Below are 20,415 nucleotides of genomic sequence, written 5' to 3' on the forward strand. Positions count from 1 at the left end.
AACAGCAGGTAATTGCTATAAGTCGTTGAAGAGTTCCCTCGACTATCTTTCGTCTCCATCATCAGACTGAAATGGCACTTATAACTCATACATATGCAAAGTTCTCATCAATAGAAACGAATTAAGTCCAAACAGCAGGTAATTGCTATAAATCGTTAAAGAGTTCCCTCGACTATCTTTTGTCTCCATCATCAGACTGTAATGGCACTTATAACTCATACAGGTGCAAAGTTCTCATCAATAGAAACGAATTAAGTTCAAAAACCAGGTAATTGCTATAAATTGTTGAAGAGTTCCCTCGACTATCTTTCTTCTCCATCATCAGATCGACTCCAGACCTTTATTAAATAGTAGTGCTTTATAGTACTTAATGAAAACATGATTAAATTTACTAGTCATCCTTACGATTTTTGAAAGTTTTCCTCGATTTCTCTGGGATCCCATCATCAGATCCTGGTTTCCTTATCATGGTACCAAACTATGAATATCTCCTTTCCAACAAAAAAAGAATTATCAAAATCGGTTCATAAACGAAGAAGTTATCTCCGAACATACATAAAAAAAAAAAAATAATTGTGTTTGCAGACAAACGAAAAAAAACCGACTTCAATTACATCGACAAGTAATACAACGTAGATCGACGAAAAAATAGTCAAGTAACTGCGCGTTATCAAAGATTACTCAAAAAGTAGTTATCAAATCTCGATAAAATTTAAATGTGACCACATGAAATTAAAAATTATCAAAATCGAAACACCCAGTAAAAAGTTATTGCAGATTTTCGAGAGTTTCCCTCGATTTCTCTGAGATCCCATCATCAGATCCTGGTTTCCTTATCACGGTACCAAACTAGGTATATCCCCTTTCCAACAAAAAAATAATTATCAAAATCGGTACATCCAGTAGAAAGTTATGCGGTATAATACAACGTAGGTCGACGAAAAAACCGTCAAGTAAAAACGCATTATTAGATATAACTCGAAAAGTAATTGTTAGATCTCAAATAAATTTAAATGGGACCAAATGGCACACACCACCTTTATTAAAACAAAATTTGTCGAAATCGGTCTATCCGGTCAAAAGTTCTGATGTAACATACATTAAAAAAAAAAAAAAAAAAAAAAAATACAGTCGAATTGAGAACCTCCTCCTTTTTTGGAAGTCGGTTAAAAAAAATATATACGGTCGAATTGAGTAACCTCCTCCTTTTTTTGAAGTCGGTTAAAAAATAATAAGTTTCTTGTGAAATAATACTTACTTTACTCATCTTGTGAATAAAACAAACAATTTGGTGAATGAATGTATAATTTGCAATGATCGCAAATTATACAAATTAAACGAAACGACGATTCAATAAAGCGTAATGGCCTCGTAGCGTCTTGCCGTGTCGTGTTAAAACGTTCCGTTACTAGATTTACCGTGCATTCCGTATTAAAATAATATCATTTATTATAAATGAAAAAGTCTGTGTAAAAATTAATTTGTCCATATTTTTATAAAACAAGATTGCTTTAATATGAATAAAATTTGTATGACAAATTTAAATACTACAAAACATCTGTGTAACATAACTGAGGCCATCTGTGACGCTGCGTATACTGGAATGTAAGGGAGAGCTTAGGTAGCCGGTCTATCTACAGCTAACTGGAGATAGTAGTCCCCTATGCGAATTATTGGGACAACTACAAAAGATAGATAGTTAGTTATTAGCAGTCGATGATAACTACCTATCTCTATCTTTAGATTGAATATTGGGTTCGGCCGTTATACTATATATATTAATTCGTGTAGCAAAAACTTTGTACCCCTTTTTACAAAAATTGCGCAGATGGAGGTGTATGAAATTTGGCACACTTATAGATTATATAGAGAAGGAGTGCAGAATAGTCATATTTTTTTAATTATGTATAAAAATATATTAAATCAATAAAAAAACGTCACACACACCACCATGTATTTAACACACACGCATATTATATCTACTCTTTTGTTAATGTCAAAGTCGGTAGTCAAATTGAAAAATTTAAAAGAAGGTTCTTTATTTTCATAATTGTTTTGGTTTTCTTTAATTAATTTTTTTAATTATGGTCGAATTTCGACCTCTGGGCAACCACTAGTTTACATAAATAATCTTTATCATCTGTCTCTTGATAAAGGTAAGATTTTTGTTTATGCTGATTAATGGTTATACCTACTCTTATCTGGTTCTGCTTGGAATAGTGTTTTGAGAAACGCTGAAAATGCCATAAAAATGATATCTTAATTGTTGTCCACTAATACCTTAAGCCTAAATTTTAGCTAAACAAAGTTTCTTACTTTTACTCCATCTACTCTAATGTGGTCTTAAAATCCATACTTCTACCTATATCAATGAGAAGGTTTCTGCGCATACCCAGCTTTAGAATATACAAAGTATACTAACTATCTGGGTACATTAATTGATAGTATCTACTCTAATTTGGAATTTTCAAATCGCCAAAATTGCTTTCATCATAAGGAAACTAATATATGAGACCGAGTCAGAAAGATTAAGTCATAAAAATAAATTTATTTTCAATTTTATAAGGAAGTTTTAAATTTTCTCAAACAGTCTTTACTCAGGTAGACATTAATAGATAACTGATAATCAAGTAAATCGTGTCTTTCTCATTTATTTACGACAAAATTCACTATATTTGTAAATTTAATTCGTTTAATATCTTATATAAACAAAAATCAATAAATCCTAATAAAACTAATAGATTGCGATATTTGATTCGAGTAAAGGGTCGATTGCGTTTACATATGGTCCATCTCTAGCCTACACCACCGCCCTCCGCATGCGTCTGCTGCCACCATTTGGTTCCTAAAAAAAGAGTTATTGCGCAACCTTTTACGCGAAGTTCGGATTCGCCAAGATACGTCAGCCGTAGTATTTTTTAAAAAAGCTTAGCAAGGCACGCAGGGTACAACTAGTTAACCAGGGTACAAATAATACCTGCTAATGATATAATATGTATAATCTATATATACATGGCTTGCGTTTATATACCACATGGTCCAGGCTATCGTGCCGCTTTAACCGACTTTTCTGAAAAGACTAGTCATATAATAAACGACCATCCAGATGATTTATTCTTGATAACAAGTGACTTTAATATTTCTGATGCCATTTGGATTAATTGTGATGAAAACTGCTAAATAAAAATAATAATTACGCAGTTGAATTATTGATGACTTCTTAAATTTTACTGGGCTCAGTCAATCGAATGGTGTACTTAATGGAAAAAAACGTATTTTAGATTTAGTCATGAGTAATTTTAATTGTAAAACTTCAGCCGCCATCGAATATTTACTACCTGAAGATGCACACCATAAAGCTATAGAAATAGATTTCGCGATTATTTAACATCCCCTTTGAAATCAATACCTTCTTACAGTTTTAATTTTTCTGCTGGTGATTTTGACTCTATTAATACACAACTAAAAAATATTGATTGGCATACACTGTTCGATTCGTCTGACGTAGAAACTTGTGTAAATTTTTTTATGACATTTTAGATGATTTAATTACTAAATTTGTTCCTCGTAAATTAATAAACAAATCGTGTTCCTCTCCAATGTGGCACAACAAACCTCTTAGAAAACTTTTAAACGAAAAAATAAATATCACAAAAAATGGAAAATTTATAAAAATTTATAAAAAGTTAATAATCAAGTGATTATGAAAGTTTTAAAATTTTAAGGAAACGTGCCAAATCTATGCAAATTAAATGTTTTACAGATTATGTTAGTTATGCAGAAAATAAAACAAAATCACATCCTAACTTCTTTTGGTCATATATAAAAACAATAAAAGCCTCTAAGGGTCTGCCACGGACTATGACTTACAAGGGTGTAACGACATCAGATGAACAGTGGATATGCGATTTTTTCAATTAACATTTCTATTCCGTTTTTGAGAAACGATTGAGTAATTCGATTGTATGCTTAGACACAACTAAAAACACAGACATTGAAATAAGCTCACTTGATATTACCCAAGATCTAGTATATAAAGAGTTGAAAAATGTGGATGTTAATAAAGGTGCTGGTCCTGACCGTGTGCATCCTTTACTTATTAGTAAATACTCCAGCGTATTAACTCTCCCAATTACTCTTATTTTTAAGAGATCTTTGAGCGAGGGTTGCTTTCCATCTTTATGGAAAAATGCTTGGATAACACCAATACCAAAAGGCAGTATAACACAAGATATTGTCAATTACCGTCCTATATCTAAGTTGTGTCAATCTGGTAAAATACTTGAAAAGATCATAGCTGCCAAGATGTTCAATGCAGTACGATGAGTGCTTTCAATAAATCAGCATGGTTTATGCAGGGTTCGTGGCGTTGAAAGTAATTTATTATCATTTACTGAAATGGTAACTGAAGCCATGGATCAAAATCTTCAGGTCGATGTCATTTACACTGATTTTGCTAAAGCGTTTGATAAAATCTGTCACAATACTTTGATTTCAAAGCTTTTCTATCTCGGAATCCACGGAGATTTGTTCCGTTGAATACCTTCTTATATAAGAAATCGTAGTCAGGCTGTTGTAATATCGGGTCATTGTTCTCGGTATTACCGAGTTCTCTGGAGTTCCACAGGGTTCGCATTTAGGTCCACTGTTATTTACCTTATATATTAATGATCTTACTGACTCAATCAGTAACTCTAGGGTATTAATGTATGCCGATGACACTAAAATATTTAGGATCATTCAAGATACCAATGATTCGGATCTTTTACAGGAAGATCTCAATAGTTTCGTTGATTATTACCATAATAATAATCTCTTCCTTAACATAAACAAGTGCTTTGCAATAACATACAATCGTAAAAAAATCCCGTCCATAAAAATTATAAGTTATGTGAAAATGTTTTGTTTATGTGAAAAAGTTAATGAAATCTGGGATCTTGGCGTTATTTTAGATTCTAAATTAAGTTACAGATCTCATATTAAAAATATTTTAAATAAGGCATATAAATTTTTGGGTTTTATTTTACGTGTAGGTAAACCATTTAAAAGTGCTTTCACCTATAAGATTCTATATAATAGCTATGTCCGTAGTCGTTTAGAATTTGCCAGCTGCGTCTCGAATCCTTATCAAAATGTACATGTAGAGAAAATAGAAAGATCTTAAGTCGTTAGAGTATAGAGTTGGCAATAGTTATATAGATTATAGCAATTCATTAAAAGTACTCAAGCTGTCAGGCCTTGCTGAAAGGCGAGACTATAACGATGCAATTTATCTATTTATGATTCTGAATAATATGGTTGATGCCCCTTTCCCGCTTTCTAATATCCACTTCCGCATTCCTTGCAGGCAAGAAAGAAGGGTCCGAAAAAGGATTTGTTTACAATACCTAAAAGTAGGGCACGGTACACCGCCAATAGTTTCATACGACGTACATGTAAATTGTATAATGATAGATTAAGTGATATAGATATATTTGGTATGCGTAGAAAAATGTTTAAAAGAGATATAATTAGAGCATTGAATGAATTAAATATTTTCTTCTTTTAACCCTTTAACCGCCATGTCATAATTCGCGTGAAGTGCCTGTAGCGCCTAGCAACCTTTAGGTGCAATTTTGTATAGTGTTGTAAAGTATAGTTATCGATGAACAAAGTAATGAAATAAATAAAAATCACCCAAATTTTAATCAAAGGTTTAATTTCTTTATTAAGTATAGTACCGCACATAAATTAATCTTCAAACATACGTTAATCAGTATTTAAACATACTTAATCAGTCTTGATTGTTATTTCTTTATAAAAAAATTAATACTCTGGAGATGGACACGGGCTGAAAATCTGATTTTGTGTTAATTTGTGTTAAGTCTTTTGCACGAGCATTACGTATTAAAATGATGTTCGTTTCTCACTGCACAGTAAATTTAAATAAAACAATTTAATAAAATATATAATTACCTCTTCATCAATATCAAATTCTTCATCTGACACAAATTCGTCATCGTCATCACCTTCGTATTAATTATTCAGCAGTCGTCATGGTAAATTTCAATTTTAAAAAGACGAACGTAAAACTTACTAACTCACTACTATATCACAAAAACACGCGCGACACTAATAGGAAATTCCATACGGTTGTGACGTCATGAACGGTCGTGTTTATCCGACACAGGCGCTGCCTATGTACTGGCTATACGGGAGACAAGGACTCAGTCTAGGGATGGGAATTAGCATTTATAGTTGTCCTTACAAAAATAACTAAATTGCTAATTTCTTACAAAATATTCATTTACACAGAGCAAAAACAACACGTTATTAAATAACAATTACATACTTAATGTACTTTTTTTTATTCAATAACTTGGTATTTAATATAATATTTTTGTTTATGAATATTCCATATCTTATAAATTCTAACAAACATTATGTCTCATCACTACTGTCGGATAATTACGACATAGGCGTTGGAAGTCAATACACTTTCTCCGAGATAATATTAGTAAATTTACCTTAATTGAAATAGTATTTTATTTTGTTTCTTGATATAGTAAAGCTGAATTGTAACACTAATTAAAAGGTTGAATAGATAAACTTTCGAAAAAAAATGTATTTTAGGCTAAAACATCATAATACGTTTAGAAATTGAATATATAATACATAGGATTTTGTGTCGGATAAATCCGACGCAGGCGGAATAAGCCCGAAATTTTTTACTCAGGCGGTAAAAGGGTTAAAAATGTAACAATCTAGCTGTACAAGTTTCATATATATATATTTTTTTATTTTGTATGGTAATTCAGGGAAATGTAGGTTTAAAATTATTATCATATATTATGTTTTTTTTACATTGTATAGAACTGTTTGTTCCTAGATAATAGAATATATATATATATAATAATACACTTTATTGTACACCAAAAACAGAAATAATACATATCAAAGAAAGAAAGAAAATATTGACAATATATTCATTAGGTACAAAGGGCGGCCTTATCGCTAAAAAGCGATCTCTTCCAGGCAACCTTAGGGCAAAGGAAATGGTCTAGCGTCAGCATAGGTGTACAAGTTACAACAAATTTATTGTAAATATTCAAATAATTAAACATATACATACATACATACATACTACATACTATAATAGATACATACATACATACATACATATATACATATATACCCACGTACATGCATACATACATATAAATACATATATGTATACATTATAATTATGAATTTCTTGTTTATTGTTGAGTTTGAAGAAAATGCTTCCAAACAGTCTTTTTAAAAAGTGCAGGTGTTTGTACACGTCTGATATTCAAGGGCAAGGTATTCCATAAGTGAGAGGCTTGAACTGTAAAAGATTTGTCATAAAAGGAAGAGGAGTGAGAAGGAATTTCAAGAAGAAAATTGCTGTCAGAACGAAGACAGCGTTCGTGAGAATCACCAAGGAATTTGAAACGTTCTTTCAGATAGGAAGGGGTAAAGGGATTAAATAAAATGGAGTAAAGTAGGGTAAGGATATGAGTATTCCTGCGAAGGCGAATTGGGAGCCACTTGAGTTTTTTGCGAAATTCCGAAATATGGTCATATTTGCGTAGTCCAATAATAATAATAATATATATATATATATATATTGTGTGTGTGCGTGTGTGTGTGTAATCTATGGTATCTGTGTTATGCTAGGCATGATAATAGATAGTCATTATAGCACATCCACATATCTTCTACAGTGCACAATCTGGACTTAAGTATACTGTATAGTAAAATCGGTGATGTAAAAGTTACCGACTTATCGGTAGAACTCCCGATTTTGGTATCTAAATACCGATAAAACTATTTTCGAGTATAATCTTCATATATATATATATATATATATATATATATATATATATATATATATATATATCGTATCTTCGTATATATATGTATGTATATATATATATATATATATATATATATATATATATATATATATATTACTATACTTATTTAATCCGAATTATTCGCACTGGTATTTCTAGTATTTTTTTATGTACCTACCAATAACCATTATAAGAAGCCGCAAGTGAAAGCCTAATTAAAAAATAAAACAATAGTACTTTTGTGCGCGAATATACCCACGCGCAAACGTACCCCCTCCAGTTTCTTTCAGCATTCTTTTTACATGACGCGAACTATAACATTGTATGTACCTAAATTTAACTGTACATAACTCTTTCCTAACGGGTATGAAAAAAAAAATAAATTAATGATTTTTTATTAAATTATTTAAAATATGTACGAAAGGAAACACATATAGTTTTTTTTAGATTTTTATTAGCATTCTAGATATTATTTCTATGACCTAGACTAATTAGTACCATCAGGAACTTTGTGTATCACAGTGTACGTAAAATAAAGAAAATCTGTGGCAGTGTGGCTTGAGTTATTGGGCGTGTAATTTATCGAATAAAAATACTCAAAACTTGGCCTAAAAGTCTAGGTACCAGGCCATAAACTCCAAAAAAAAAACTTATTGGGCGTGTTCCACTAAATGCTGCGCATGGATTGGAGTAAAACATTAATTCAATATGGATTCGCGTAGTGGAACGCACTGATTATTTTTCGATAAAAAATATTGAAATATTAATAATTTATTATTGAGTTATTATAGCTCATTCATTCTTTCGGGTGCCATCTGCGTGTGTCATGCGCAGTCGATATGTATAAATAAAAATATTCAATACTGCCATTTTTAAGCCAAAAGTGGATTTCATTTTTGGGTGCTGGCGTTGTAACACCCAATTTTGATTTTGATTTTTCCCAAAAACGAGGACACGCGCAAACAAATGTTATTAATCCTTTTTTTTCATAAATTTTAACGCGCAAACGATTAAGTAAAACTAAATTATCAAGCATTATAAATTCATAATTCTGGGTGCCAACTTCATGAACCTGATTTTTAGTTAGTAGAAACACCGATTTCTTAAATGTCGGTTTTGAAACACTGAGCACAGTGTTGCCATCTTAGCGGATTTTCCCCTAAATTTTGGGATAATTTGCAAATAGCGTAAAACTTTTAGGGGATAAATTTTTTGTAGGGTATTTTTTTGTGAATTTTTAATAGCAATTCAACGGGGAAAAGCTGCCAGCGTTCTTAGCACAATTCCACGCGGACATGATTTGTATCAAAACTATCTGTAAACATTTAGTTCTTAGTTGTGAATGATAAATATGTATAATGTTTAAAATTTTAATTATATTTTAATATAAAAAAACCATTAAAAAATTACAATTCCTCAACTAACTATTATTTAAAAAAAAACATGTTCAATGAATATACTAAAGCAAAGTTTACAAAATAATTTATTTTCTATTTTCTGCCCCTTTTAAAAATAAAAACTTATAAAAAAAAATCTGACTGAATTATGTTTAAATAATTTCAATTTTAGGTTTAGGGGGTTTGTTTTTAATTTAGGGACTTTTGTTAAAAGATTTAGGGAAAAGTTTATCCAAGAGTTGGGAGCACTGACACTGACTGAATCTGAATAAACCAAAACCAATCGTCATAGATTATACCGTATATATAATCTATGGATTATATCATTATAATAAACACATAAACTCCAATCGTGCTCCAATCGTTAGGAATGAACGCGGTTTGGTTTTGTTTTGTGTAATATTATGTAAAATGTAAATGGTACATCCATAATATGTTTAAGCAAACCATTTTAAATTATATATTTATGTAATTTTATAATCTTTAAACTCTTGTCATTAAAATAAATCCTACTTTTTAAAGTAGTTACTTTAGTAAAACTCGTGTAATAAAATAGAACCGTCTACAGTGAAATATTTGAACAATAGAATACAACATTCTTACTTATATTATTGTTTATTCGATGATTCAAGAAAAGTAACGCTCAAATAATTAGAAACCATCTTTATTTGAAGAAAGAAGTTTAGGAGCAAGCGCCGCATCCAACATCAACTAAATAAATATGTGGGACAAAGTTGTTTACATTTTTATAATAACAATAGCGACGTATATATTGAAACAACTGTTTTCCGAAACGCCCAATTATGTAAAATTTCAGTCAAAATTCCTTGTTTTTTACATTTGGGCGTCTGTGATAAGTTTGTTTATGCTGCCGTTTTTCGTATTCAACCCAAGAAATGTTTTGAATTCTTTGTAAGTCCATCGTAATTTTGTTAGTATTTTTAATTTCGATTCGAAAACTGTTACTTAATTTTGATGTTAATTCAAAAAAAAACTATTAATTTATTCATAGCAATTTTATTTAAATAACAAGAATATTATAAATTTCAATTCCTCAGATATGGTGTTCAATTAATTAAACATATAACCAAACTTATGGAAATAAAATGGGTGTTGAGAAATGGTAAAGTTCTTATTGAGGATAGAGGAGCTGTCATTGTATCGAACCATCAGTCTTCTATTGATATATTGGGTATGATATTTGTTTGATTTTAACGAAGTTTGTAATATTTTTTCATTATTTAAATTAATCTTTATGAAGTATTTTTACAGAAACAAAATATCCAGATCTCTATTATTGTTCTTAATTTGTTTTATTTAATTCATAGAAATATGATTTACTAAAATAGTAACAATTTTTAATTTAAGATATTAATTGTATTTATTCTCTAACAAAAGAAAACCAATTACGGTAAAGCTTTAGATTAGGTAAAACCGAATTTTGGGACCGTGGGGGGAAGGGGGGGGGGAGAGGGTGGGGATCGCTACCCCTGGTACCACTGTCACACCTCAGAATCCCATGGTTATGGAGATATCCATGGTTAAAGTTTTGAGGTTAGAAGAAGAATTTCGAAAGTTAGAGGAACGCTTGGCTCCGGCGCTGCGGGAAGTGCAGCCCTCCCTCCACGCCTCCGCGGCACAAAAAAAAACACTCTAAGGGTAGGACAGACCAAGACCACGTGGACAGTGGGGTGCTCCGATTCGGTTTTGGGTATTTTTCGAATTTCTAAACCTATATTCTAGCACACAATATTACTAATTTTATATTATGTCTGACGCGTTATTTTGTTTAAAAGTGTCGATTTGACACACAATGCAAACAGTACGAGCTCAAAGGTATTATAATAGCTTTAAATTCTTCTTCTAACCTCAAAACTTTAACCATGGATATCTCCATAACCATGGGGTTTTGAGGTGTGACAGTGTTACCTTGTATAGATTCCTATACACCCTCCACCCTCCACATCCAAAAACCCCATAATTCGGTTTTTCTAATTCGGTTTTACCTAATCTAGATCTTAGCCCCAATTTCAATTTAAATCGAAAAATAAGGTACAATATCTCTTTTATGGGACCACAAGACGAACACTAGCTTTCTAATAAAATGAGAATCATCACAACCTTTGCACCCAGTAATAACACTTATAAAAAATACAGTGAAATTGAGAACATTCACCTTTTTTGATGTTGGCTAAAAATAAAAATTTGGACTGAGATACTAAATAATTTATTCATAAAAAAAACTATTATACATACAAGCAATTATTTATTTAATATACAAAAATAGTGGATAACTAGTGGACTGATATGTGGTGTTTGATGAAAATGACAATAGACATAGATATTAATAAATATTACACTTGACTTGAGGCAAAACTTGAACACCTAGAATGATAAGCAAGTGCCCCTTGATAATTTATCCCAACTTAAAATCCCACTTCCTGTTAATTTCACTTTGCTTTTACACTTCTTTAAAGACCCAAAGGTTGTCTTTACCCTTACAAAATATATTAACGCTAACAACATTAAAATTTAATTTATCTATCTAATATATAAAATTCTTGTGTCACAGTTTTCGTTGCCATACTCCTCCGAAACGGCTTGACCGATTTTGATGAAATTTTTTGTGCTTATCCGGTATCTATGAGAATCGGCCAACATCTATTTTTCATCCCCCTAAATGTTAGGGGTAGTCCACCCCTAAATTTTTATTTTTTAGACAAAATTTTTAATTTCTATTTTTTTGTGATACAACATTAAAAAATACATACAACCCTAAATTTTCAACCCTCTACCATCAACCCCTATTTTTAATAGCGTTTAGCGGCAAGACAACGATTGCCGGGTCAGCTAGTAACTATATAATGTCTTCGTGAATTAGAAGTTTATGTATATTATTATACTCCTTAGTTGTTCTAACACCACAAATATGTGCATTTTTTATATATTATTCTACCTTATTTAAGTATTTTCCGGATAACAAAATAATTCAAAATTAAAATTTGAAGTGCGCTTTTTATTTTTATATTAATTTTTACTTGACAATGTCAGAATGTCGCTAATGGCGATTGTATGCCAAAAATAAAAGAAGAAGAAGAAAAGCAAGTATCATTACCAACTGAACATTAGAACCAATCAAAACATTTATATAAATCTTATACACATTAATAAGATATATTTTAATTTGATATTGGTAGTAAGACTAAAAGAAACAATGTTTTTTTTTCAGGTATGTTTAACATATGGCATGTAGCAGTGAAAATAGCTGCAGTCGCCAGAAAGGAGTTATTTTATATTTGGCCATTTGGTTTATCGGCATATCTTGCAGGAGTTATATTCATTGACAGAAATAACTCAAAGGATGCTTACAAAACTCTCAAAGCCACAACTGACATCATGATTAAAAATAAGGTATGAGACAAATAAATAAATTGTGACTGCACTAAAGAACAAGATAAGATATTTTTATCTAACTTACTTTTCAGAAATATATAAAGAATCATATTAATCAAGAATTTATTCATTAACTTATTCACACTATAAATGTATTTAGTATATTTAAAGAAATAGAAAAAGTAAAGACTTTGTTGTTATTGTCTTTGTCTAAATTACACTTAAAAAAAACATGTTTGTTTTTCACAGACAAAGCTTTGGCTATTTCCTGAAGGTACAAGGAATAAAGACTTCACAAAGTTGTTACCATTCAAAAAAGGAGCCTTCAACATAGCTGTCGCCGCTCAAGTTCCCATCATTCCAGTTGTAATCTCACCATACTATTTTATAAATAGTAAAAAATATATATTTAACAAAGGTAAATTGTATTCTTTCTGTGCCAAAATTATAATATACATAATTGACTCTGTAATTTATGTGTGGTTTAATATCAGTGCAGACTTTGTTTAGTTATGATTTTTTTTTCTACTAGACATTTTCAAAAAATTACATTTTACACTAATAAATATATAAAAATGTTAACTTAAAACTTTTTTACTGTTATTTTTATGTCAAGTAATACATAAAACCACTATTACTAAATTATTTATTTAATTTACTACATATGTAGGGAAATATTTAGGTGTCACTACTGATTCAAAAGAGAAGTTTAATTTATTTATTTTAAATAATATAACTATTTTAATATGATTAGTGATTTGGTACTCATTGGAATGCTACATTTTATATGGAGTTCCTGTATGCTAGCTGATTATGTGCTCCGTTTATATCAAGCTGAAGAAACTTATATATGTTATTGTAAAACTCCTGTTCAGCAAATTAAACAACAACAAACCTCATCTTGAAAGACATTAGTTTTGTGGAATTCTTTTAATATCTAAATACAAACACAATGCTTAAAATGTTTCTTACAAAGTATATGATAGATATTATGTATGTACTTACTAGTCACATTTATACATAGTTGGTAATTAAATTGTTTTGGCAGTCCTACTTTCAGAGGGGTGAAATAGAGGATGAAAGTTACTAGTTTTAAGTATGTTCATTTTAGTATCCTGATTAAAACAAATAAATAATGGGTTTAGAAATTTAATTCTTACAGAGGTGAAATAGGGCTTGAAATATTGTGGGAGTTTTAATTTTTAATTATATAAAAAAAAATATTAGAAAAAACAAGATGCTAATTTACCTGATTACCCAACAAGGTAGTTAAAACTGTTAGGTATTCTAAAATAAAAGGTATGTTGTTGTTGTTACTTTACTATTTTAAATTATCATTAGTTTCTACATTACGAAAACATTAAAAAAAAAGCAATTTTAATAATTAAAGTAGTAATATTAGAAAAGGTAGTGTAGTATTAGTAAAGGTTTTTTTTGTTTTGTTTGACATTAATCTGTTTAGGGGACATCCATTAATTACGAAGCTCAGAATGACGGGGGAAGGGGTCCAATGAAATCTCACCAAAATCATTTAAACCGAGGGGGGATAATCGAAAATCTCACCTCAACTTCAAAAAATATAAAATATTACAGATATTAAAAAAATATTTTGAGTGTTCATTTTGCCCGTTAAATAAATCTCATGGATATTAAAATAATTGAGTTTTTGCTTTGAATTTTATTTAATTTAAATTAATTAACTATAGTATAATTGAACGGTTTATTGTTTCCCGTCAATCTCTATTATATTTAGCGTCAATCTCACGTAAGGGGAGGAGGGGTCGAGGCAAATCTCACCTAAGGGGGGAAGGGGTCTAAACTGATCGAAAAATAGCGAAGTAATTAGCATACCGTAATTAATGGATACCCCCTTACTAAACATCTTTAAATTACAGGTCACGCAATAATTCAATGTCTGGAACCAGTGCCAACTGTGGGTCTTACAATAGATGATGTACCGAAACTCAAGGATGAAATCCAGAACATTATGGAAAGTGCGTACAAAGAACTATCGAAGGAAGTCCTAAGTGGTCTACCACCAAACTACCCCCTTGCTACACAGGACTAAGGAAAATTGGTAAAAATTTGTCAAAACTCTAATTTACATTACATTACCAAACTAAGAACTATAAAGTTAAAACTGGTAATCACTAGTTTCAACTTGTTTGACTTACTTTAATCTACTAGAGACTAGTAAATTAGTTAATACACTTAATTTCAAGCACAGTAATAATGTATTTTGTACTTGGAATGAAACTAATACTTTAATTTTTTTTTCTAGTTTTATAGTGATTATACTACTGTAGTCGTTAATAATACATACATGTGTTAGACATAGATGAAATAATTTTATACCTTTTTTTTTAGTTATTTAAATATCATACAAAAAGGTAATTTCAAACACAGCATGTGATTTAGTTTTTTAATATATTGTAAAGAAAATGTAAAGCTCGTTTTGTAAATTTTTTCACAATAATGGTTTAATTTTTAAAGGTGAACATTCAATTTTACATTTGATTGAAGACATTTTGTTATTGTTTTCTTACTTCTTTACTAAGCAATGTTTTAATCATATTAAAATACTGAAAGCAGTATTTGAATAAGCCAAATATTACTATATTTTATAGTTCATATCATTCCTATATCTCTTCGAAAAATCAGTGAAGTATTATTATTATTTTAAATTAATTGCGTTTATTTTTAGTCATTGAAGTATTAAAATCGTCTCTTATAATAAAAAAAATTTCTATAAAATTAGCTTCTACAATGAAACTGATATTTTTAATTAAAAGCCATTTAAATTTTTAGAGAACTAATGCTACCGCATCAAGTATTAGATAATGGATGCATTAAACATGTTTACTTTGTATTTGTCTTTATATATAAGGTTTCTGTATATTTAAAATTTTTCTCAAAAACCACACAGAAATCGTAATTACAATGTTTACGTAAATAATTGTTCTGTAGGGTAGGTACGTAGTTTACTTGTAAAAAAATCTGTAATTTTTTTTTTTTAATTAGCCTACAATCGAAATGTAAACCCAACTATAAACTACTATATTGTAATTTAAGCATTATTTTTAGAATTAAGTAACACAGAAAAGTTCTTTGTTTTTTTTTTTAACAAAATAAATTGTACTAGTCGAGGTCTTGGCTATATTAATATGTTAACCGTATTAAAATATAAAATATGTTAAATACAAAAAAATGACGACTCAAAATAAATTGCATATTTTAATTGACCAAAGAAATACCACTGACTGTGTGACTGTGACATTGTATTTGAGTCAGAAAGGAAAACTTTGTATGGAATCTTAGCATACAATTTCAATATAGAAAGTCGTAAAGAAAACATTTCACAATATATACGCTTCAGATCGCAAGTTGAATTTAAAATATTCGACCGTTGAATACAAATAATTTTTGTGTCATCTATAGAATCTTTAGTGTGTTATATTGAAATTGATTTGAGGCTGTGTAGTTATATGGAGAGCGGATGATTTACGAGTAATTGATTTTTGTAAATCTATTATTTGGAGTAAAATGCAGTAGATAATAATTAGCTTTTACTGAAAAGAAAAAAAAAACTATGATAAAACTTGTCTGTAGCAAATGTTTCTGTTCTTTCATGAGATACGAATGTCTTTATTTTAAAAAAATATTTATAATATGCTAATTATTCTTTCATACTCTCTTCTTAAGAGTCATTTCACAAAAATCGGTAACAATCCGCGAAATTGTAATATTTTGACATCGTTAATCTCAGTATTGGATGCCATAACGTAATTTATATTCTAGAAATATAATAGAGCAACATTTGTTGTAGTAAGATAGATCAGAATTTTGATTTATATTATGTGTATAGAATTATTAACCTTTTCATCAGCCTCCTTCCTGTCTAAACGGTCGCAATGTATACTTTAAAGTCCTACTTTTCAATAACCTCTATTTATTTATTTAACACTTTATTGTACACCATACAAATAAAATAAGCAAGCAACATTAGCAATAATTTGTAGAAAAAAAATGTACAAAAGGCGGCCTTATTGCTTAAGAGCAATCTCTTCCAGGCAACCTTAGGGCAAAGGAGATGATATATTGACGGTGTAGGTGTAGAGTATAATTTTATAAAAAATAATAGAAAGCAACTCAATAAATAAACATACATACTAACACAGATAGTTTGTTTACATACATACGAACACACACATACACGCAGACACACACCCATACACACACATTCATACACACACATACACACAAAGTTCATACTAGATAACTAAGAAGTTTTTAAAGAAAGTTAATAGTGACAGAAGAAGACAATCATAAGACTGGAAACCTAAAGCAAAGGATTAATTCCCACCCATTTTAAGAAAGTGTAGTTTAACGGATTTCTTAAAAATAGGAAGGGATTGAGAACGTCTAATCCACAAGGGCAAAGAATTCCAAAGTCGAGCAGCTTGTACGGTGAAGGATTTGGTGTAGAAAGTAGAGGAATGAGAAGGAATTTCAAGAAGTAGATTGTTGTTCGACCGTAAACTACGTTCATGTAAATCAGTTAGATATTTAAACCGCTCTTTTAGGTAAGATGGAGTTGCCGGATTAAACATAATGCAGTATAGTAGCCTGAGAATGTGAGTATTCCTGCGAAGGCGAATTGGGAGCCACTTGAGTTTTTTGCGAAAATTGGAAATGTGATCATATTTGCGGAGACCAAATATGAATCGGATACATAAATTTTGAATGCGCTCAAGCTTATTCAATTGCTCCTCGGTTATGTCAAGGTAGCAAGTGTCAGCATAGTCATAGATAGGTAAGAGAAGACTATGTACGAGCGCAATTTTGGTGGACGTAGGAAGGAAATTTTGTAGCATGCGAAGGGATCCCACAGCAGAAAAAACTTTTCGACTTATCTCACAAATCTGTGGACACCACGAGAGGTTTTGATCAAATATGATTCCCAAATTTGTCACTTTTTCGCTATATGGAATTTCAACACCGTTAAAAATTACAGGGGATAATTGTGTCTTATTTAAGCGAGGAATAAGTTTAGAGCTTCCAATAATGATAGCTTGTGTTTTTCTTGGATTCATTGTTAAGCCAAAAGATTGACTCCATTTAGAAATGGCTAGTAGGTCTTCGTTAATACGAGAAACAGCCTCTGGTAATTCTGTAATGGTACAGTGGGTGTAAATTTGCAGATCGTCAGCGTAGAGATGATAATTTGAAGATATAACGTTAGTGACCGAGTTAATAAAGATAGAGAATAAAAGAGGAGACAGTATGCCACCTTGAGGTACACCAGCACTGATCTCGACCCAATTGGAAAAGGAGTCATTAGCTCTAACTCGCTGCCGACGACCCTGCAAATAGTCAGTAAACCAGTCAATAGCTTTAGGAGATATGTTAAAGGTACGCAGTGTATCGATTAACAAGTCAAAGTCCACGGTATTGAATGCATTACTAAAATCTAGCAGTGTCAACACCGTAACCTTCTGATTGTCCATATTAGATCGGATGTCATCAGTGATTTTGATTAGTGCAGTAGTCGTACTATGACCTGGACGAAAACCGGATTGAAAAGGATTGACGAGATTATATCTAAAAAGATAACGGCTAAGTTGCTGATGTATGAGACGCTCAAGACCTTTAGAGAGAAATGGGAGAATGGAAATAGGACGGAACTCGGATATAGAACAGGGATTACTTTTTTTAGGAAGTGGAATTACATCGGCATCTTTCCATGCTGACGGGAAAGAACTAGTGGAGATGGAGAAATTAAAAATAAATGTTATAATGGGACATAGGATATCAATAAGAGGGATAATCATAGCACGACTAATGCTATCCGATCCAATCGAATTGGACTTAATCGCGAGAATGTTTCTCTTAACTTCACTTTCACTAAACCGACCAAAGAAGAAAGCAGGAGTATCAGGGATTGGCAAAAAAGAAAGCTGGTTTTTTGTATTTAGTTTGGTTGTACTATCAATTGCAGTCGAAGAGGAAAAATGGTGATTTAGTGCATTAAGATCAAAGTTTTGGGAATCAATCCGACGAGTTTTACCAACTCCTAGCGATTTGAGAAAATTCCAGACTTTACTAGAATCTTTCTGTGAGACAGATTTATAGATAAATCTTCGTTTTGCATCTCTACAAGATTTATTGCATCGGTTGCGAACCTTCACATAATTTACTCTGTTGGCTTCACTAGGATCTTTTCTATATTTTGCCTTAGCTCGGTTCTTTTTCTCCTGCAATTTCTTAATTTCAGGTGAAATCCACGGTGCAGGGAGATGCTTTATTTTTACGGGCCGAACATCATCGTGCATGGACATCATATAGCTGGGTCAGTAGTGAAACAAAAATAGCTACTTGATTGTCAATTGTGCTCGCACAATACACCGGAGACCAATCAATTTTTAATGCATCCTCTTGCAGACGTTCAAAATTTATCCCACCAAAATTTCGCTGCAAAAGAATTTTTGTTTTTGTTTTAGGAGGCCTAAGTTTATAGGATAGATATAGTAGGTCGTGATAGGAAAATGCCTCAGATGACATTTGACCGTGTTTAGTAACAAGGTCAGTTGAAGAGACAATAATTAAGTCTAACAGTGAAGGAGAACAGTTAGGAAAAATATGAGTAGCAGACAAAGGTAAAATATGCAGATCCACTGCTTTGACAACAGAATTAAGACGGGAGGACCGGTGGTCATTTTTTAACAAGCAGGTGTTAAAATCGCCCATGATCACTGTGTGGCTGTATGAAGGAGTAATGTTTTGTAACAATATTTCAAAGGACGTGAAATAGTCAACAGAAACACATGGACTATAAAAAACACCGAGAAGCAGTTTGGTATGTGAAAAACCTACCTCAATAAAAAGATGTTCAGCTCCACCACCAGTCTGAGGTTGCGAAAAGTCAATAATATTGTAAGGAATGTGTGACCGAAGGTAGATCGCAACGCCTCCGCCTGACCGACCAACGCGGTCATTGCGGATTAGGTGAAAACCCGTTAGAGAAAAAGAAATAGAAGACAGACAAGGCCTAAGCCAAGATTCAGAAATTAGAATAGCCTGAATATTACTATTGTTGCTAAAGGTAGACAAGAAATCTGGAAAGTGAGCAGGAATACTCTGTGCGTTGATATGTACTACATTAAAATTTTTTTGGCAATCTGAAAAAATAGAATTTAGATTGTCACTTAGGCTAGGAATACTATAGTAACTATCTTCACTACTATCTTCTGAATTCGATGATAATGATACAAAATCATCGATATTGTTTATAAAAGACATACTTTATATAAATGTGATGTGCAGTTATAATACTTGTGAATGAACAATATAAAGTCGTAATTAATATAAATATTAACTAAATAAAGATCAAAATTTATTAAAGCAGAAACAGTAAACGTAAAATATATGTATAATGTAATAATAATGACAATAATATAATAATAAGTGTTGTTACAATATACCATACAACTTCACCCGCCAGCCGCAAGAATATGAAAATAGTACTTTCATAAAAAAGATACAATAACCATTATAATAGACGAGTGATAAAAAACAACAAATCCAAATCACAAAAAGAAACAGAAAAAAAAATATTTATAGTAAAAAAAATTGTTTGTTTAATCTAAATAAAATACACAGTACTATGCTACAGATCTTATCTATATAACAAAAAAAACACTAACGATGAAAGTGATTAAAAAAAAAAAAAAAACAACAAATCGAAATCACAAAATGAAATACTAAAA

General features: G+C 30.9%; 1 protein-coding gene across 1 annotated transcript; it reads left to right on the plus strand.

The window, feature by feature from the left end:
- The first annotated feature begins 9,977 nt into the window (after positions 1 to 9,977).
- On the plus strand, positions 9,978 to 14,717 carry LOC123665268 (1-acyl-sn-glycerol-3-phosphate acyltransferase alpha-like). The gene is made up of 5 exons (XM_045599598.1): positions 9,978 to 10,168; positions 10,315 to 10,448; positions 12,486 to 12,667; positions 12,899 to 13,067; positions 14,545 to 14,717. The coding sequence occupies exons 1-5, from the start codon at positions 9,978 to 9,980 to the stop codon at positions 14,715 to 14,717; spliced, it is 849 nt and encodes a 282-aa protein (XP_045455554.1).
- The last annotated feature ends 5,698 nt before the right edge of the window (positions 14,718 to 20,415 follow it).

This window comes from Melitaea cinxia, chromosome 2 (assembly GCF_905220565.1).
Source record: "Melitaea cinxia chromosome 2, ilMelCinx1.1, whole genome shotgun sequence".
In the NCBI taxonomy this organism is placed as follows: Eukaryota; Metazoa; Arthropoda; class Insecta; order Lepidoptera; family Nymphalidae; genus Melitaea; species Melitaea cinxia.

Excerpts from the sequence above, each read along its gene's own strand:
- LOC123665268 (XM_045599598.1), top strand. The coding sequence starts at position 9,978 with ATGTGGGACAAAGTTGTTTACATTTTTATAATAACAATAGCGACGTAT. Across the intron at positions 12,668-12,898 it reads ACATCATGATTAAAAATAAG|ACAAAGCTTTGGCTATTTCC; the intron begins GTATGAGACAAA and ends TGTTTTTCACAG. Across the intron at positions 13,068-14,544 it reads AAAATATATATTTAACAAAG|GTCACGCAATAATTCAATGT; the intron begins GTAAATTGTATT and ends TTTAAATTACAG.